The sequence below is a fragment of the Xenopus tropicalis genome, chromosome 1, assembly GCF_000004195.4.
Source record: "Xenopus tropicalis strain Nigerian chromosome 1, UCB_Xtro_10.0, whole genome shotgun sequence".
NCBI classification, from domain to species: domain Eukaryota; kingdom Metazoa; phylum Chordata; class Amphibia; order Anura; family Pipidae; genus Xenopus; species Xenopus tropicalis.
The window spans coordinates 85,514,704-85,537,135 of record NC_030677.2 but is presented as its reverse complement, the minus strand read 5'-3'; the positions used below and the strand labels follow the sequence as shown (position 1 = coordinate 85,537,135).

Sequence of the window (22,432 nt, the reverse complement as noted above, 5' to 3'; positions counted from 1 at the left end):
TAATCCCCTGTGCATATATCACACACAGAAGGGGGGCCAAGCCAATAGGGCACCCTAGACAAGCAGGCTGGCCAGCTCACCTCTGCATCCTCCACTTGCCTGGTGCCCCCCCCCCAGCATTGCTCCCTAGGTGGGTGCCTCTTCTGCCTACACATGGTTCCAGCCCTGATCGCACATTACATACTTTTAATGTATCAAAATCCATAAATGTAATTCAATATAAATAATCCAATAAGTAATATCCAAATTGTGTGTCTTTAATCCAGGACAAATCCCCTCACAAAAAGCAGTTCAGTTTGTATGCCCAGAATGTGACCCTTTGCAAAAAAAAAAAAAACTATTAACATTAACATCCCGTGATGGATCTGGAATGCAGTCAATATGTATGTATGTATGGTATGTACCTGAAAGAAGAAGCAGAATTCTTAGTCTGAACCCAAATTTGTGCCAGCAGTTGTAGAAATATCTTGTTTGCCATCTTTTTAAGCCTCATAAGGTTAAGGGTCTAATTCTCTCTCTTTCTCAATTGTGTGCGGGTCTTGCCACAGTAAATAAGCCACCAAGGGCATTTGATGATATATACTACATTATGAGAAGTGCAGGAAAGTCTATACCTGTATGTGGATGATAAAACCTATCCCCTGTTTAAAAAAATAAAAATAAATCAGGTATTATATATCAGGTATTCTGAATGCATCACAGGTCACCTGCAACCCCCCCCCCCCTTGCTCTGTCCTGTGGGCCCCCTGTGAATTTGGGGTCTGTGCCTTCTGTAGTTTTACCGCTGTATATGTTGTTACAGAAATAGAGTTGCACAAAAACAGTTGATTTCAGTCAGGTATTTTTATTAACTTTCCAATACTCCATTGTGATCATCAGTAACATTTCATTCCCTATGATGCATTGCATACATTGGCATAATTATGTAAATGTAATGACGTTGAAAACTTGATAGGGTACCATGTTCAACATAATGATACAGTGACACATTCTCATAAGAACTGCTGGTGCCATCTTTAAAATGCAGCGTATTTCGGCCACATGTGGAATCAATACCCATGGAAAGTTTTTCAGCCAAAACTCCACTGTCCTGCATTGTTTGCCGTTTTTCGCCCATCATGTAAATTGCATGTTTGTGTGTGTGTAAAAATGCCACATGTAGCAAGTAGATTCAGAAAGCACAGGTTGTCCTGAAAACTGGGATGAGCACCGGTGTGGTTTACACTGCAGTTTCACACCAAAGACAATTGAGCTGGAGATTTTTTTGTGTCTGCCTGTTGGCACAGGTACACAGCGGCAGGAAGAGGGGGCTAAATAAACATTTTGTCTGGCTGCACAGAATACTGATGCTGGATTCTGTGTGTAAGTAATGAAAATGCAATCTTGTATCATAAAAGCAGTACTATGTTGTCAGGGAAGCGCTACTCCAAGACGCGCCTGACACCGGGACGGGGTACAAGGGGGTTTACACTCAGTCACCTTTCGCACAGGTTAGACTAACATCAAGCACCCCCAAACAAACCACCGCCCCAAATACAACTATTCGCTGCCACCATCTATCATTAACAGGCGATAGAAACCTAATTACCCAAATATATCATACACCAACTTCCTACTGCAGTGAGGGATAGTATTACTACTTCCACACACACACACACACATCAGCAGCCACGGTTAATTTACATACACACTGTCCTACTGACAGTCCACTAGCTAATTCGCATACACACAGCCAAGCAGTTAGTACACCTCTAGGCCTGACCAGTCATACAAGGTATGTGGGAATTGATATAGAGCCAAAGGACAGAACTTATTACATTTTATATTTAATATTACAAGGGTAAACAGTGCATTAAAAAGATGTTACAAAAGAGACATATACATGCAAAACAGTCAAATAAAAGAAGATAAAAACACAGAGAAACGTTACCGGGATCTTGTGCCCTCCTGAGGCCGGAGTTAGAAACAGTGAACTCACAATCCAAAAGAACATGGATGCCCCAAAATATGAGTTAACTGGTACCTGGGTCTGTACCCTTTTTATCCTACTGCTGGGACCCTCCTTCATTACTGTATTCATGAGGAGGGAGTGCCCAGAAGCGTGTCACAGGACCTCCCCTGTAGAGCTGTACTTCTCCTGCCCGTTTCTGGTCATATAATATTGGTACTTGCCAGTACCCAATATTATTGTGACAATAGGGGCTTGTCTTAACCCATATGGGGGCGATCAAAATGATACAAAACATGAGGGGTGTCTCATGTCCCAGTCCCCTAGAACCCATTCCTCCTAACTGGCAGGTATAGGCAGCCCCTGTTTGGTATCATTGGAAAGCCTGTATCACAGCCACAATTTGTTTTGTGGTGATTTTTTAAGAATTTCAGAATTTACAAAAATTTATAAATTTTGGAAAGCACTGCCACTTGGTAAATTGGAGTAGAAAGACATATTTACCCATTTTGGAATCAGAGAATGTGTCATTTCCAAAAATGGGTTCCTGGAATAAACCTAGTGTTAGTAGAATTTTTGAGCTTCAATTTAAAGCATGCCGATTTCTTGAGAGGTGCTTTGGAAATTTGGTAGTATACTGCTGGGAGTTTTTGGTAGTATACTGCAGAAATCTCCATCAACTATACATATTTGGTATTGACATGTTTAGAAGACATGGAACTTTCCAAATCAGTTGTGTGTGTGTGAAATAAATTATGTTTGATGTGTATGTGTATTTATATTATGGAAAATTATATATATTTGTTAATAAAGCTTAGGTTTGTCCTAAAAAACAATATAGTGTTGGCAAAATACACTTCTTCCCACCAAGATATGCCCACCCAGAGAAAGAGCACAGTAATAAAAGTATCCAAAGCTGTCAAACCCTCTGGAAGTGAAAGGGATAAACATGTCTGAAATTACTCATCTTAGAAACCACTTAAATAGAAAATAATGCAACAGTGCTAAGAAGTTTACATACATTCATTTTTTGGGCCATTTTTTAAGGCCACCTTTACTTTTTAAAAGGCAAGCTATATTCCTATTACACAAAATTACTTTAAAGGTCAATGTGTATTTTTTTCATGATTAGCAATATTACATAACTTGCCCTTTGTTCCATGTGTAATCTTTTATCGGTCTAAAATCTTTTATATAATACCAATAATTGTGATAATAATGGGTAATTAGCTACAGAAAGGACTATACACCTACAGGACCAATGTGCAATATGCACAATGGTCCGTTTATTGTCAATTTGCTTGGAGGACTGACATTTACATAAAATCAAAAACTATCAAGGTAAAACAGGGAGCACAGAAACAGACTGTACTGCTGTCTATATACCACAGAGTTCTTTTATCTGAAATAAAGTCAAAGCAGTTGCTGCAATCATTGCTGAATGTGTACATTAGTTAGAAGGCATAAAAAGAAAAAGAAATTCAACCTCACAATGATTGGGCTTACAGTTGCAAAAGTCATTGATCCTGGGAACTAGATTATTTAATTTAGTTTATATAGGAAAATCAGAAGAAAAAAATCTAACAACAATAAATAGAACACTGAGATAGACTAATCAAAAGAATATGTTTTTTTAGGTACATTCCCCCCCCCCGCAGGGTCTGCTTTCTTTACATATTTATGTCCCTTTCATCAGCTGAGGAATGAATCTGCACAGGCCCACCATTTAATTACATGGCATTCTAGATTGCTAAATATTTAGATCAGCTTCAAATGTCCATTCACTAGTGTTCTAGGCGATTTGCTCTTCGGTCCTAAATTGGACAGTATTATATCGAAGGCTTTAGCGGGCAAAAGTTCTTTTCTGCCGCAAGAACAAAGGGAGAAGCGTCAGCCTGGCAGGACTGATAGGCAGTCCTTTAAGGAAGCGAAGGCTTACAGGCCTGGAAGGGCCTATGGTAGACAGCCCTTTTGATGGAGTTGGGTGCAGAATCAGGGCAAGAAGGACTCCAAGCAGGATAAATCCAAATCCTTCTGATGGTGTCGGAACCCAGCAGCCGCCAGTGGGGGCAAGATGGTTCCAGTTTCAGGCTGTCTGGGCAGGTACCACATTAGACAGATGGGTGTCGGATGTGATTTCTAAAGGCTACCACTTAGAGTTCGTAAAGAAACCATGCAAAAATGTGTTTCGAGTATCGAGTATGCCCAAAATTGCAGAAGCACAGTCAGGAATGGCAAACATCATATCAGACCTCATATTAAAAAAAGTGATTTCAGTAGTACTGACAAATCAAAGAAGACAAGAAATCTACTCTCCTCTGTTCCTCAGAAGAAAAACACCGGGAGAATTTTGGGCTATCCTGGACCTCAGGTATTTGAACACATTTCTAAAGGTGAAGTCGTTCAAAATGGAGACTCTGATGGTCCACCTTCACCCTTTATAGTTCGAGTTCTTGAGACAATGGAGAAGGGGACACCAGGCTCAAATTATTGTCCTGCCTGACCTGGTGGTTGAACCTGGGGAACTTGGTACAAGGCAGACCAATCAAGAGCCTGTTGTGGGAAATAGTGACCACGGATGCCAGCAGCCTTGGTCGGGGAGTCCATACTGGTCAGCTGACGGTGCAGGGGTATTGGCTTCCGGAGGCAGTGACATGGTCGTCCAACTTCAGGGAGCTGAGTGCGGTGCTTCAGGCCCTGTACGGGTTCAAACGATCACTCCAGGGGTTGGCAGTCGCTTATTCCCAAAGTACTGGAGAAGATCCGAGCAGATCGGGCTACACTCATAGCAGTGTTACCATGGTGGCCGAGGAGGCCTTGGTTCACACAGCTGTTCTCGATGGCAATAGCCAAGCCAGTCAGATTGCCATACTATCAGGGAATTCTGACGCAAGGCAAAATGTGGCGCTCAAACCCTCACAGCTGGGCTTTGACGGGGTGGCTTTTGAGTGGCAAGAACTGACAAGACTAGGCCTGGTGGATTTCTCTGTCCATACACTACTGGCATCTAGGAAGCCGTCAACTGAACATGCTTATCACAGAGTTTGGGAGAAGTTCAGGGACTGGCGTGCGCAGTCTGTAGTCTCCTTCTCTTCGCCTTCTAAATCAGCAGTGGTCAACTTTCTTCAATCAGGTTTGGAAAAAGACCTTAGTTTGGCCACTCTGAAGGTGCAAGTATCAGCTCTGTCAGCACTGACTTAAGTGGGCTGACCAGCCGCTGGTGTCTAGATTTCTACAAGGGGTGAAAAGACTGAAGCCACAGGTTGGGCCTGTTGTGCCGTCCTGGGACTTAAACTTCAGGCATTGGCGGAACCGCCATTTGAGCTGCTAGAGTCTATTCCCCTAGAGCTATTGTCAATGAAGACAGCCTTCCTCATTGCGGTGACATCAGCAAGAAGAGTGGTGGAAATCTAAGCACTGCTGAGGAGTGATCCATATCTCTAGATACAGCAGGACAAGGTGGTGCTACGACTATCAGAGAAATTCCTTCCAAAAGTCGTATCCTCTTTTCATGCTAGTAAGGAGGTTGTTTTGCCAGCATTTTTTCCCAATCCCTCTAATGAAGAGGAAAATTTAGACCTGGTAAAATGCATCTCAATTTATTTGAACAGAACAGAGGAGTTCAAGAAGTGTGATAGTCTTCTCCTGCTCTTCAAAGGATCAGCTATTGGTAATCAGGCCTCAAAGCGTAAGATTGCAAGGTGGATTACCCACTGTATCACGAAGGCTTATCAGCTCAGAGCTTTGCAGGCTCCTCCCGTTAAGGCTCACTCTACCAGAGCAGTGGCAACGTCATGGGCATTCACAGCTCAGGCTACTTCAGAGGAGATTTGCACCACTGCTGCATGGTCTTCAGTGTTGACTTTTTGTCGTTTCTATAAGTTGGATGTCTTTGCAGCCGAAAAGGCTTCTTTAGGACATAAAGTCTTTTCTTCTTCTTGTTAACCTAATAAATTTAGCAAACTCACTCCCGGCTTTGTAGTTACTGCTGGGGCATGTCCCATTAGTGCCCACTGCCATGCGGAAGGACAGGAAAAGAGGAAAATTCTATCCAACTTACCGTAGTTTTTTTTCCTGGACTGAAGCATGGCAGTGGGTATATTTTCCCTCCCTGTTTGCTACTAGTCCGGAGCTCGGACACTGAATGAGATGAGGTAGGGGAGGGAAGATTCTTTTTGTACGGGTCTTCCTGTCAGTCCGCATTGCGAGGGGGTTAACCCATTAGTGCCCACTGCCATGCGTCAGTCCAGGAAAAGAAAATTACGGTAAGTTGGATAGAATTTTCCTCTTATTTACCACCACACTTTGTAATCTATCCTTCAGCCAGTTTTCTATCCAATTACAAATATTAAGTTCTAGGCCAATATTCCTCAATTTTTTCATTAACTTTCTGTGCGGTATTGTAACAAATGCTTTAGAAAAGGTCCAATAGATGACATCTACTCCCAGCATCCAGGTTCCTGCTCATCTTCTTATAAAAGGAGCTTGACAAAGAGCCTTATACAGTCCGAAATGTTGCTGTAATACCCTGAAGTGAGCAATAAAGGATTTTTCAGATTACAAGAAGTGCCTGCCATCTACAGTTTATTCCCTTTCGAGTTCCAGTGGAAAATGATGAGTGGGGAACGTGCACTGCAGTGAAGATATTCAGTGGGTTGTGCTAACTGTTTGCTCTACATCTCCTCATAAAAGGCAGTTAAATTATTCTGGCAAGATATAAAATCATGCTTGCACAAACTTATAGTATTGCGATTTGCAATGTATCTTATCCCTTACTACCCCTTCCAAAAGCTTTCCTACCACTGATGTCAGAATAACAGGCCAATAGTTTACAGGCTGGGAATGGGATGCCTTTTTGGGTAATGGAATCATATTATTATCTAACAGGTCTTGGCAAATCAAAAATATTTAATCAATCTCTCATCTGCTTTTGACACAGTAGATCACCCTCTTCTCCTCCAGTCTCTCCGCTCTCTTGGCCTTTGTGACACTGCCCTATACTGGTTTTCATCTTATCTCACAAATCGATCCTTCAGTGTCTCTTACAATGCCTCTTTCTGTTGGGGGTTCCTCAAGGCTCTGTCCTGGGCCCCCTACTATTTTCTCTCTATACCTCCTCACTTGGCAAACTAATCAATTCTTTTGGCTTTCAGTACCACTTCTACGCTGACTAAACTTGTGTCTCTTCCTGCCTGTCCGCTATCTCCACTTGGATGCCCCAACATTACCTTAAATTAAACCTCTCTAAGACTAAACTGATTCTCTTTCCCCCATTCAACACCCACATTGTTCCCAAGGTAGCTATTGCAGTCAACAATTCTACCATCACCCCATCTTCCCAAGCCCGGTGCCTTGGGGTTATCCTCGATTCTGCCCTGTCCTTCACTCCTCATTTCCAGTCACTTATCAAATCATGTCACGTTCACCTAAGAAATATTTCCAAAATATGATAATTTATCACCCAAGATGCTGCCAAAATTCTTATTCACTCTCTTATCATATCTCGCCTGGACTACTAACTCTCTGCTAATTGGCCTTCCCCTTCAGAGACTGTCCCCTCTTCAGTCCATAATGAATACTGCTGCCCGGCTCATACACCTCTCCAACTGCTCCTCCTCTGCCATGCCACTCTGCCAATCCCTGCACTGGCTTCCCCTACCATCCAGGATAAAATTCAAACTCATGACTCTTACATTCAAAGCAGTTCATAACTCTGCCCCACCCTACATCTCTGAACTTATTTCTAGATACCAACCGACCCGCTTGTTATGCTCCTCTACTGACCTGCTCCTCAACTCTTCTCTCATTACCTCCTCACACACCCGCATTCAAGACTTTGCAAGGGCTGCACCCCTTCTCTGGAACTCGCTCCCACAGTCTGTCAGACTTTCTCTCAATCTCTCTGCCTTCACAAGATCTCTAAAAACACATTTATTTAGAGAAGCATACCCTAATTTGACAAAAACTCAGTGTGGTGCTAAAAGCAATAACCTGTGCCACATCCCTCACCTTGCTTAACTCTGATCTTGCCCATTCCCACACCCCGTGTCTCAACCCTTTCTCCTTGTAGATTGTAAGCTCTTTTGGGCAGGGCTCGCTTTACCTCTTGTATCAGTTATTGTTGCTTTATATGTTACTCTGTATGTCCAATGTATGAAACCCACTTATTGTACAGCGCTGCGGAATATGTTGGCACTTTATAAATAAATGTTAATAATAATATGCAAAGTCCAACATGTCACTGCAGCATGACCATTCATGGACCTGTGTCTATGAACAGTCTGTAACCCTGTGGATACACAGATCCTCAAGAAAGATCACGCTATAGTGACCAGACCATTGTACTTGTTACGGAATATGTGTTTTGCTAATTATTTTTTACATTCTTTGGTGTGCATGCATGCATACTTATATACACACACTGAAGCTTCAAGTACAGGTATGGGGTCTGTTATCCGGAAACCCATTATCCAGAAATTTCCGAATTACGGAAAGGCCATCTCCCATAGACTCCTTTATAAGTAAATAATTCTAATTTTTAAAAATTATATCCTTTTTCTCTGTAATTATAAAACAGTACCTTGTACTTGAGGTTAACTAAGATATAATTAAACCTTATTGAAGGCAGAATAATCCTAATGGATTAGGTTAACAGTACGGAGATCCAAATTACAGAATAATTCCTTATCTGGAGAACCCCAGGTCCCGAGCATTCTGGATAAGAGGTCCCATACCTGTACAGACAATATCTTTATTTTATTCCTTACCATTGGATGCAGAGACATGGAGTTTCTCCTTATCTTTAAATCCTTTCTGAATCCTTAAAGTGGCCCACTTAAATACAAAGAAAAACAGTATATCAAACAAGGATGTAAAAGCATGAAACTAAAAACTGTGGGAAAATATAATCCAGTTTTAGGCCTTAATAACTATTTACTTGAGAGAGTCAGGTGTAATTACGGTAAACTAAATGCCTTTACCTGTAGTAGTTAAGCATAACTATTTCAACCCAGAGGGCTACCAGTATATGGCTATCCTAAACAACTATAGGCAGGCATTTACATTGTTACATAGTTACATAGGGTTGAAAAAAGACCATTGTCCATCAAGTTCCGAGTAAACCCAGCACACAACCTATACTTACCAATCTATACACTCACATACATAAACTATATATACAACCACTAATACTAACTGTAGATATTAGTATCACAATAGCCTTGGATATTCTGATTGTTCAAAAACTCATCCAGGCCCCTCTTAAAGGCATTAACAGAGTCTGCCATTACCACATCACTAGGAAGGGCATTCCACAGCCTCACTGCCCTCACCGTGAAAAACCACCTACGCTGCTTCAAATGGAAGCTCTGTTCCTCTAATCTATAGGGGTGGCCTCTGGTGCGTTGATTGTTTTTATGGGAAAAAAGAACATCCCCCATCTGCCTATAATCCCCTCTAATGTACTTGTACAGAGTAATCATGTCCCCTCGCAAGCGCCTCTTTTCCAGAGAAAACAACCCCAACCTCGACAGTCTAACCTCATAGCTTAAATCTTCCATCCCCTTTACCAGTTTAGTTGCACGTCTCTGCACTCTCTCCAGCTCATTAATATCCTTCTTAAGGACTGGAGCCCAAAACTGCACCGCATACTCAAGGTGAGGCCTTACCAGGGACCTATAATCTAACTTAATTCAAAATATGTACAGGATCTCTTATCCAGAAACCAGGTATGCAGAAAGCACTGACATACAAGAAGGCAATCTTAAAGCAAATATTTTTTTAATTAATCCCTTTTTCTCTGTAAAGAGAAAGCCAGCAATTTTTCTTGTCAATCTAAAGCCAGCCCAATAACAACTTTTAAATGGGGGAAGGGGGGGGGGGGGGCAGGCATTCAGATCCTTAGCATATAACCAATCATCAGAAGGCAGCTGATGTCTTTCCCATGCAGGAAAAAAGAAACCGGTTTCCATTTTAATTAGAAATAAAAATTACATTCTCACACATCCAAAATCCCCCATAGAATAAAATGAAGGTAGGTGCACCTTTGAACTGTTTTAATCTATTCTTATTACACAGAGCCATGTGGGTCAATTTAAATCCACAGAAACAAATATTTGGGGAAAAAAATGCCTGCCACATATCTGGTGACATGTAGTCACGTCTTGCCAAACGGAACCATAAAAATTATTCTTGTGACTTTTATATGCTGTAAGACTGAACAATTTATATTTCTGGCTTGGCTTTTAAATCTAAAGAAGACAACTGAAATATCTGCTGAGCATTACAAATCTTAGCATCCCCAGCCAGTCACTGATTTGACATTACTCTCCCAAGCGCTATTTACAAAAATAATGCCAAGGGGACCATAAACAAGCTGACATAAGCTGCTAATTTGGCCTTCGAGACGGGAGATGGAACTCATTGGCCTGTGTATAGAACCCTACCAACGGCCTGTCTGAAAGATATCTGGTCATAATTCTATTTATGTTGACCCCCCCGCCTTTGTTACTGCAATTACATGCAGGGTTTCTCACTTTGCCGACTACATAAAACAAGCCAAACTCCATTTCAAAAATAGCCCAATTTGTGCAGTAAAACAAAATCTAAAATATACATGTGAAACTACATGTTCTCTAGCCACTAGCCAAGCCCGACCCCTTCAATATTCTATGCATACCTGGATGACAGAGGTGTCCTATCCACTGTGACCAGTACACGCAGTTTATTACAAATTTAGGGTATCCTGTATTTTTTGGGCACTTATTGACTATTCAGCATATGCCATGGTTCACACCCACAGCAGCTGTAATTTAACAATCAACCACAGGAGTACATGACAGTCACATTACCGAGTAGTACTACTAGTTTATCAGGTATTTGTAAATATTTTTAATTCTCCCTGTGTTCTCTGTGCACCTGCCTACACACAGCAGTACAGATGGGAGAAAAGGTGCAGAACTTGCCATTGGTATTTTCAGGCAGCAGGGAAACAAATCATACAAATCTTATTCCCATTAGGTGCAAGAAATAAAAACAAGAGCTCAAACAGCGTAAAACTGGATTTGGGGGTCTCAAGGAAGTTATGGTCCCATAAAAACTATTCCTAAATACACAGATATATTTCAGTAAGTCTCTGCTATACCAATATCACATGCATAATTTAAACAGAAGCTGCTAAGGCAGTGACAGTTTCACATGTGCAGTTTAAAGATAACATACATACTTTTAAGCCTTGAATTAGCAATATGTTGTGCTTATAATTCACAGATCTGCAAAAAGCAGAGTTAATCACACCTCAGTTGTATTCACAATGTACCCAGCATAGAAGGCCCCTAAATCAGGATTCCCGCTCTTGCTGCCGTTGCTCCTGCCAACCCTGGGCCCCTCAGGTACCTGCAGCTGTTCGCTCTTCTGCATGGCATTTCGGGGAGATTAGACACCCGTAATAGCAAAGATTTATCACAGCAACTAATCTCCCAATGTGCCACATCCCTAACAGAATAAATACAGATGAGACTGGGATTTGTTGAGTTGTCTAGGAACAGCAATCACAGGAAGTCATGCCCCCTCCTCCTTTCTGCGCAATAACACACACACGTGCAAGAAGACTTACGCTACCAATACAGCTAGAGATTCACAAGCATCTTTTTTCCCCAATATGCCGACCTGGTGATATCGGGTCAATCCAATCGTTTGGCCCTTGTGATCACAGCAATGGAAACGCAGGCCATTGCAGTTCTCGCCCAGAAGGAACTTTTAAACCTCACTGATTGATATCTGCCTGACCAAATATTGGTCAGGCAGATAAATAAAAAAAAAGATATATTGAAAAATACCAGGTAGGGTTTTCTTTCCACAAAAGGCATTTTAATGAGTTAGGACCCACAGGGATCTAAATCCTTAATGTCTGACCAGTCAGTAAATTGCTTAGAGATAATACTACAAACTCACTACAAATGGTATAGTTGTTTGCACAGGTTAAACTAAAGTATCATGCCATAATTAAAAGATAATTGCACAGTTTCTACAAGTCCTAATTGAACCTCACTTTCCAAAGTAAAAATATACCGAGTAGAATTTAGATTACAGATCATATATTTTTAAGAATAACATGGGTTATAACCAAATTATTTAGACTTTGAAATAGGATTGTGTTTGACTTTTCAAGTTGTATTTGACTAATTAATTTACACATTTGCACCGATTTACTCCGATAACAAGGGAGGGGCGTCATTAGTTTAACTTGGCTGGGTTTAACATGGCTGGGCTGAATACTGAAGAGATTTCCAAATGTTTTACTGTTTAGCAGTGACTGTGATATACAGCATAGAAATGTTTTCTGTAAACTAAATACACAACATTCATGTTGCTATTAAGGTTAATAAATGCCTTGGTATAATTAAAAGACAGCAAAGGTGCTAGCACATCCTACTGTGACGTACTTTGACTCCTCAACTAAAAAGGTAATTAGTCAAGTGTATCACTAAAAACAAATGGTAAAAAAAACAGCAGGTAGACTTTAAAGTATGTAGAAAATGTATTTATATTCAGAGACACTCCAACCCAAAAGAAAAGTTAATCACACTAAACAGATGAGGCCAGATCCTTAAACCCACACTTCCACCAAATTGAACAGAATTTACCTCTAAAACTTTCACTAGGATCTTCATATACACTTCAGAGATCCCCAGGGAGACGCCAAACATTGACGGCAACAAGATGAGAACAACAACCAGTGTAAGCCATATTGTTAGTATATTATAAGCAGCAGTCTTTAAGTCCTCCATTGCTATACCAGGCAATTCCCATACAAACTCCTCTATGCCTCCTTTCCTCTGATCTTTAATTCGTCAAAGCAAGGAAAACACACTTTGCAGACAAGGCATGGACTTCCTATAGTCTACCAGGGCACTCCCTCCTCCCCTCCTCCACCTAATCCAACTCTTTCCTCCCCGGTGTACAGCAGCAAGGCTTGACAGGTCTAATTTTCAAAACACGCCGAAGTCAGAAAACCTGCCAAAAGCCATTTCAAAAGTAGCTCAAAAATACCCAATATGGGCAGTAAAACTAAATCTAAAAGAATATATATGAAAATACACCTTCTTTTAGCCTAAAACCTGTAATCAACTACCATGCCCAGTGCCTGCTCTCCAGTGACATCCACCCTATAAATATTCAGGGAAAATTGCATATTAGGTTAACTGACATCTCCTGCCCACTGTGCAGGGTACATGCAGATTATTGTAGTTTTACTTCAACTTGGACTGTTGGTCCCAGTTTAGTGTAAAATAACATTACCCAGCATTTACTAGGTGCTTTTAATACTGGATATTGTGCCAGGAAAAAATCTAAATACACGCATCCAAGAAACTGATTCAGAGTTGTGCAAACATCCTAGACATGCCAATAACATTGCAATTTACAAAATGAATTCATCATATTTCATTAACCCCATATGTGCCAGTAAATTCACTTGCATGCATAGATTCAAAGTTTAGCATTAACCTCAGACCAGTTAACATTGCAATACTGAAAAGGGACTCAGTCACAGGAATATTTGCCAGCCCCACAGTCATATTACCCAGTAATACTAGTGAATGAGTTATAGACAGACTGAAGCTAGAAGTTAGTGGTAGCGCTGACAGGTTGGGACAGAAAGGGTTGGACAGCTACTGCTGCCTGGAGGAGCAGAATGGGGAGCTGCGTTCTACACTGCCCAGTCCCATAGTATTCTGGGTATCGCAGTTTCAGATTAACCGTGGCAGCATAAAAAAACCATGCTATAAAAAAACTGATGGGCTTTTAAAGTTCAAACCTATGATAGCTCTTACAGAATGCCCAAATCTGTACACTAGCATCTCTGGGGTTAATGACTCCTATTCTGCATTTCAGTGTTACTGGCATGTCTGGGGTTAATGCCATGTTCTGATTATACCATTTGTTTGATGCTTGTATTTTCTAATAAGATTTTTCTCCTAGGCCTGTATATTCAGTTATACAACTGCCCAGTGATATAGTTTTACTGTAAACTGGGGCCAGCACATGTTAAACCACAGCCTGCATGTACTGGGCACAGGGGGCGGGGCACATTAGTCATGCAAGTATGCTTGTCTTGAAAACTAGACCTGGCAACCCTGCACAGTGTTCTTTGCCCTTATGATGTGTGCAGGCCCAATATTAGTTGAACTTTGCTCTGGTAATGTAATAATGTGGATGACGCTATTGATTTTTCAGCATTCCTGAAGTCTTCTAAAGGATTATAATGCTTTTCTGAAATGGCTGGAAAATGCTAAAATAAAGGCTTTAACTTGAAATACTTTTGTACAGCAGTTAATGATTATATGTAAATATAATAGTTCTTTTATTACTAAGGTGATATATAAGGTGAATATATTTCTTAAAAAAAGAATATGTCATTAATTGCATTGGTATCTTTAAAGGAGAAGGAAAGGCTACCAAAGAGTTAATCTCAAGGTGTAGGCTTACCTTCAGTTGTCTCAATAGTGCCCTTAAGTCTCCCCAAATTGCCATCGTTCAGATGATCAGAAGCCAAACAGGAAAAGAAAACGCTGAGCTCGGTAAAGAAGATTCCCATAATGCATCGCTCCTGCAACGACCCTACGACCAGGACTGTAGGTGGTGCATGCGCACATGTCCCTCTTCAGCACAAGCAGGCGCACTCCCCTTCCAAAAGCGTCAAGTGTCCAGTTGCTATAGCAACGCGCTATATAAATAGCGCATGCAGCGGTCAGCCAGGCCATTTAAAGAGGAAGCAGCCTGACAGGCGAGTGCTGGTGGGGGGGTGGGGGAGCGGGGAGACTCCAAAGGTGCGGGGATTGGAGAGCAGAGCATAGCGGAGTGGGGGGTGGGGGGGGTTGGGGGATGTTTCTGCATTGGTGTGTGTCTGCCGGCAGGTGTGGAGCAGACGGGGGGGGTGGGGGGGTGTTGTTGATACCGGTGTACAAAGACAGGGATTGGAGTAGAGCGGGGCGGGGGGGGCGGATAGACTCCAAAGGTGCGGGGATTGGAGAGCAGAGCGGAGTGGGGGGGTGGGTTCTGCACATGTGCGGGGAGCGGGGGGGGGGGGCGGGCAGTTGGTTTGTGAGCTGGAGAAAGACACAGAATGTTGGGGATGCATGAGCAGTACAGATGGTGAGGGAAAGGGTATGGGCATCCCTTTTTAAAGATGGCGGCGCCGTTCACTGAAACAAGTATGTAGTTTGTAGTAAGTGTATCTCTGTAAATCTTTCATTAGGCAAGCCAGAAATAGAGCATTTTTGCACAGCAATAGTAGTACTATTTAATAGTGTGCTTAATAGATTATGACTTGTCTTTAAAGGACAAGACAACCCAGAATATGTTTTTTTGCCAAATAAAAGAAAACTAAATTCTAAGCAGCTTTGCAATATATTTGTAATGGTTTGTAAGTTATTTGTATATATAGTTATATACAAATATATATATAGTAACTTTATATATATATATATATATATATATATATATATATATATAGATATATATATATATATAAAGTTACGTTAAAAACAAGCACACCATTGTTTTTCTTGTGAAAGTCCCAATAAGTTTGATGTGTCACATGACCCTCTTCCTATTGAAAAAACAAAAGTTGGATCCAAAATGGCCGATTTCAAAATGGCCACCATGGTCACCACCCATCTTGAAAAGTTTTCCCCCTCACATATACTAATGTTCCACAAACAGGAAGTTAATATCACCAACCATTCCCATTTTATTAAGGTGTATCCATATAAATGGCCCACCCTGTAGATACATGAACCTAAAAAAAACTTCTGACATTGTAGGATCAATCAAAATCTAAGATTTTGCATGGTGTTATGTGGTGTTGGATGGTGGATCAGATTAAATTTGACCCACAAAATCTGATCAAAAGCACTCGTGGAATTTAGCCCTAAGTATTAACGCTCTTCTTATAAAAAGTTGCAACTTTGAAAATGAAATACCATTCAAAAATTATATGGGCCAGATTGGTGTTAATAAAAAATATGTCAATGAAGAATATGTTTATTTTGACACAACTGATGGGTGCAAACTATAACCATAAATACTTACCATAAATACCATAAGAAAAATAAGCCTTTGCAGGAAGACCTAAGCGCACTTGTACTTCTGCAATTGAAGTGAGCAAAGTGCAATTTTGAGTGCAATTGCCATGCTTTTTCCCCAGAATTCTGGCATCATTGGGTTCACAAAGGAGCGATTCTCTTTCCCTGAAAATATTTTCCACTGACAATAATGTAAATGAAAAAACGTGGATTGTTTCTGTTTTCTGATGAGGCCTGAAGTTTCCTTGCAAAGGTTTTCCCACAGGTAATTTACATTATTGCTGGTGGGAAAGCATTTTCAGCATTTGAGCAGATTTTTCATGCAACTAATCTCCATGTATGCCATCACCCGTAGGAACACAATGAGATTCCTGTAGCAAGGAGCGATTTAGGATAAGGGTTTATTCAGATTTGATCTTGAGCCTAGATAGGTAATTCTTCTATAAAAGCTAAATTGCTTAAGCCCCCAGAATAATATTTATCACAAAAAAACTGGTTGCAGCATTGTAAAAAATGGCATCCAAAAGAAACAGTTTCCTGAGCAGTGCTGCAGTACTTTAGTAGAGGAAACTGCAAGCAGAGGTACCAACACAATCATGGTGACCCGTACAACAAATATTATCTGGGCCCCACTCCCAGTGGTCCTAATGGTTAAAAAAAAGCATTGGTGGCTAGGTGCTCTAATGGTAAAAAAAAACACAGATGGGAACCCTTACTTACGAATCAGCTAGAATCAGCTAGTACAGTGTCCCCGTACCTTCACAAATCTACATCGCTAGACAAACAGCACAAGACCCAAGATGGCAACGGCAAGCCAGATCTAGGCCGCGAGTCAGAGATGAGCGCCTTCTCCCAGATACATACAGCAGAACGCATATCAGCGCCATCTTCACCACAAGGAGAGGAAAATGAACAACCAGTTACAGTGGACATCCTCACACAGCAACTCTCCACACTGCAGGACTCGCTCTCCTCCACCATGGTGAGTAGTTAAAGCAGTAGTACAAGAAATTAAAAATGATATACACTCTCTGGGACAGAGAGTGGACAAGCTAGAGACAATCTCAGACAATCTCATTCTGAGACACAATGCCTTTGAGAAAGATCAGCTTACCTTACAAGAGGAGCTGACTCAACTAAAGACACTCTGTGAAGATCTTGAAAATAGAAACCATAGACAGAACCTGAAAATTAGGATTCCAGAAAACATACTCCCTAAGAACATAAGACAGTATCTCCGGTCCCTATTCCCATTAAAGGACATCCGCAATGCACCGAAAAACCACCAACCAAAAATGGCCCCAGAGTGGGAAATGGTGAGCCCCCGAATTTCAAGGCCTTCTCCTACTCCATCACAAAGATCCAAGCCCCCTACTTCACCGGACCCTCCACAGCCTATTCTACAGGACGGCCCATGGTTTCCCAAGAGGTTAACCCCCATGTTGCTTCACCTAATATGCCTAAATGCGGACTGAGTATTGTTCGATACGCAGAAAAGTCAGACCCTCCTGACGCCTTCCCTGACACTGGTATTTGATAGTGGTATACCAACAGTGTCCACCGTTACCGGAGCTCAGGTAACACTAACGGTTAAACAATTTTTCGTTTTACTATTGAGTTTTTTCTTGCTTTTTCTCTTTTTTTTGCTACCAGTAAAGGCCTTTGGTTTACAGCCGGCACTTTGGACTAAGTTCAGTCTTTCCCTTCTCCTCCAGAGGCCTCACCTGTTTGGTCTCAACTCAGCAAGTAACGCAAAAACGTAACTCATCCACACGCCTCCCTCACCGACTAAAGACTGAGCATGAAAGATGGAACTATCCATTACTAACAGCCCATACAGGGACATCGCCACACTTCTGGGACAAAACTATAGCTTGATTTCTCTCTCTTTTAAGATCCAAACTGTATCATCCGAAAGGGAATGCAACTAAAGCAGGATTTATCTCTAAAACGGTGCGCTTCATCAATAAAGCACTTCAAACAACCCCAGCTACTTTACTATGTTATGGTGATTTTGATGAAAATTATGTTTGCATATCAGTTCCAACATATGAGCCTTACTCTTCCTTAAGACCTTTGGGGGCATTAGGACTGGCTTACATTAATGTCTATCCACAATGCTTTGTTTAGTCTCACTCAACATGAAAGGGCTAAATAGCCCCAGAAAAAGAACCTTGGCTCTCTGGCTATGATTCAAGAGTCACACTATAAGACTTTGGGCAACAATAAACTCTAATCTCAATTTTACCAAGCATGTGGCCCTAGCAAAAAAGCCAGAGTTATAACAATAATCCACAAAGATTGCCCCCTAACAGTTACTAAACAAATAGCCAACCCCAAAAGCCACTACTTGATACTACAATGCTCCTATGTTGGCACGCCAATTACATTATTGAACATATATGTCCCAAATGCCAAACAGATACATTTGATCCACAAAACACTTGTTTCACCAATTATGATAACAGGAGGAGACTTTAACCTTAGAAAATCTAGACAGGCACACACCTCCACAGCAGCTTTCATCAGCCCCCGGAAAGCTACGCAATTCTGAGCACTGATCAGGTCACATGCATTGTTTGTTATATGGCGCTTAGGCCATCTGAAAGAGAGAAGGTATACCTTCTATTCATCACCCCACTCTACCTCAATGAGACTAGACTATTTTTTGTCTCCCCCAACTGCCTAAATACTCTATATATATATCACAATATGCCCCTTTTCCTGGTCAGACCATGCCCCTATAACCCTCCACATTTCCCTAACTCCTTATATACCCAAACAATCTCACTGGAGGTTGAACGAAACCATCCTACATGAACCAAACACCCAAGAAACAATACGGGAATTAATTAAAGAATACTTTGACCTTAACAAAGGTTCTATCTAGGGTCCTCACCTGGAAGGCCCATAAGACCACTATACAGGGCCACCTTATCTCACTTACCACAATAAGAAAACAGTCTAGGCTGCAAGAGAAACACACAACAGAAGCCAAACTAGGGAAGTTAGAGGCCTCCTACCACTCAGCTCCAACAAACACTACTTTGCAAGAGATAACAAGGCTATGAAACCTCCTCAAACATTCTGCAGCAGAAAAAAACACTGATCTGGTCTAGGAGGAAATATTACCAGTTTGGAAACAAAGCGCATACACTACTAGCAAATTAGCTCAACTTTTTACAGCTACTATACTTCACTATACAATCTGTTCCCTAATGACCAATCCCGACCAGACAAATATGCCTCCCAACTCACATAATTCTTTCAGGACTGTAAACTACCCACAGCAACGACAGAAGATCTAACAGAACTTAACAAAGAGGTTTCAGTAAAGGAAGTATTATTTATATTAAAATATATCCCCCACCACAAATCCCCAGGACCACACGGGTTTCAGAGTTACATAGGGTTGAAAAAAGACCATCAAAGAGTCCATCAAGTTCAACCCATCCAAGTAAACCCAGCACCCACACACCTACCAATCTATACACTCACATACATAAACTATATATACAACCACTAATACTAACTGTAGATATTAGTATCACAATAGCCTTGGATATTCTGATTGTTCAAAAACTCATCCAGGCCCCTCTTAAAGGCATTAACAGAATCTGCCATTACCACATCTCTAGGAAGGGCATTCCCCAACCTCACTGCCCTCACGTGAAAAACCACCTACCCTGCTTCAAATGGAAGCTCCGTTCCTCTAATCTAAAGGGGTAACCTCTGGTGCGTTGACTGTTTTTATGGGAAAAAAGAACCCCCCCTATTTGCCTATAATCCCCTCTAATGTACTTGTACAGAGTAACCATGTCCCCTCGCAAGCGCCTCTTTTCCAGAGAAAACAACCCCAACATCGACAGTCTAACCTCATAGTTTAACCCTTCCATCCCCTTAACCAGTTTAGTTGCACGTCTCTGCACTCTCTCCAGCTCATTAATATCCTTCTTAAGGACTGGAGCCCAAACTGCACCGCATACTCAAGGTGAGACCTTACCGAGGACCTATAAAGGGGCAAAATTATGTTCTCATCCCTTAAGTCAATGCCCTTTTTTATACAAGAAGGACCTTAATTTGCTTTAGTAGCCACAGAATGACACTGCCTGGAATTAGACAACTTGTTATCTACAAAAAACCCCAGATCCTTCTCCATTAAGGATACCCCAAACAAACTACCATTCAGTAGATAGCTCGTGTTTATATTATTTCTACCAAAGTGCATAATTTTGCACTTGTCCACATTGAACCTCATTTCCCAGTTTGCTGCCCAGTTTTCCAATTTTGTCAAATCGCTCTGCAATTGGCAGCATCCTGCCTGGAACTTATAGTTTTGCACAATTCAGTAGCAAATATAGAAACAGTACTGTCTATGCCCACCTCCAGGTCATTAATAAACAAGTTAAAAAGCAAAGGCCCAAGGACTGACCCCTGCGGTACTCCCCTAACCACACTGATAGTTAGTTCAGGGGGCTGTACAAAGTATTCTTAGTGGCTTTTATGATATAAGACTCACTTATCCTTCAACTAAGAAAATTCTTTAAAAATCCCACCTAATAAAAAAAATGATATGTTTGAACATGAGGCACTAAGCTTTTACACATGAAAATACAATGTAATTAATATACTCAATTTCCCAATTCATATTACAAGATATACCAAAATCTCTTAGCCCCTATCCTAAAAGACCTCTTCAATAGATTTTTTCAGGGCAAGGAAACAATCCTAGAAACCATGCTTGCATCCATAACAGCTTTACCCAAAACAGGGAAAGACCCCAATGCTTTGCAATAAACCCATAGCCTTCCTCAACAGTGATCTCAAGATATTTACAAAGCTTCTAGCACACCGGCTAGCCCCACTCCTCCCCCGTCTGATTAACCCTGACCAGGTGGGATTTACCTGGGCAGACAGGCAGGTGACAATACCAGCAAAATAATAGATTTAATAGATGTCCGTCAAACCCAGGGCATCAAATCAGTATCAGGAGTCTCGATGCAGAAAAAGCCTTCGATAGGCTAGACTGGAAGTACATGTATGGACTCCTTTAACGGTTCGGGTTCAAAGGCCCTTTCCTACAAGCCATACGACTACTATATGCAAACCCGAAAGCATACCTAAAGATGAACGGGGACTCAGGGAAACCCATAAACATAGGGTATGGAATAAGGCAAGCCCCCCCACTATTATATACCCTTAGCATTGAAGCCCTGGCCACCAAAATAAGGGAACGCACAGATATTACAGGCATTAAAGGACATGGAAACCCCCCCACACTAAAATATAATCAGTGAACAGCCTCTTTAAAATCTTTCAATACCTGCCACACTGGTTGTCCAGAGGTTAATAGTAAGGCTGCAACATCCCCTTAATCACTTAGATTTCCTTGTGCTGCTGTAACCCACTCAGCCCCCTCCCTAAGGAATTTGCTTTGGCTGTTGGCTTGTGGGCATGCTCAGTTGTTCTGAACTTAGATTACTAAAAACGCCCTCCAGTCTAGCAGCCAGTGAAAAGATGGCATTGCTGGTTCCCATAGAAACTCAGCTCTAGCTGTCTGCTTCAATTTTTTTCTCCTAACCTTCTCTCCTGAGCTCAGCTCAAACAAAGCCGAACTTATATCAAAGACAGTTCTGCCTGTGTGATTCTGTATTCTTGATTAAATGTATGCTGAATAAGGGTCTTTGTGCATTTATGCTGTTTGCAGAATTAAATTTATCTGATTATGTATCAGAGGAAAAATGGCCACAGGGTGAAAGCTACTATTTGCTTTAGGAAAATGTGATGGTGCTGGCAAGCGGAAGGGATATATGCAGTACAAATTATGCCATTTGGGTGGGGGAGACGTGCCCAACTGATATACATTGTATGCAAATATAGGCTTTACATGTCCCAGTAAGTGCTCGTTTTTCCACAGAAGTCCCGCTAAAGCTGCACAAATATATTGTATATATAAAAAAACTTCTTCTACCTGGATTTAATGTTTCTTAAGATTTTCTAAAAAGATAAGAATATAATCTAAATAAATTGGTCTAGTATTTAATGTAAGATGTCATTCATGAAAAACAGAACTGAAATGTGGCTGGCTGTGGGAGTGGTCCAACAATTCTTGACTGAAATCTAAAGTTCAACCCCTACTTGCACATCTTTCCTATCTGATAGAAAACTTGAAAAGACTTTGAAGAAGATCAAAAAATTAAATGCAACCAGCCCAGCTCCATTTCTTTATTGTCCCTCTGCACAGGGTCGGACTGGGGGGTGCAGGGCCCACCAGGGCTCCCATCCCAGGGGCCTCACACCCCCAAAGGGGCCCTCAGAGGTACAAAATCAAGATCCAGGAAACGTAGTCAACGAACAGGCAAAAGGGTCAGTACAGGCAGCAAATGTCAAGATCAGACAG

General features: G+C 41.4%; 1 protein-coding gene across 2 annotated transcripts in view; it reads right to left on the bottom strand.

The window, feature by feature from the left end:
- LOC100485787 (glycerol-3-phosphate acyltransferase 3) overlaps window positions 1-22,432 on the bottom strand; it is a 56,141-nt gene that overhangs the window by 33,035 nt on the left and 674 nt on the right. The window contains exons 1-2 of one of the 2 annotated variants that reach the window (XM_002939586.5): window positions 12,592-12,860; window positions 8,716-8,782 (exon numbers count right to left, since the gene is read on the bottom strand). In XM_002939586.5, the coding sequence (XP_002939632.2) occupies window positions 8,716-8,782; window positions 12,592-12,735 (211 nt within the window). In that variant the 5' untranslated portion in view covers window positions 12,736-12,860. Of the gene's footprint in view, window positions 1-8,715; window positions 8,783-12,591; window positions 12,861-22,432 lie in introns of those variants that run through there. The other variant, XM_031903462.1, reaches the window with a different exon arrangement.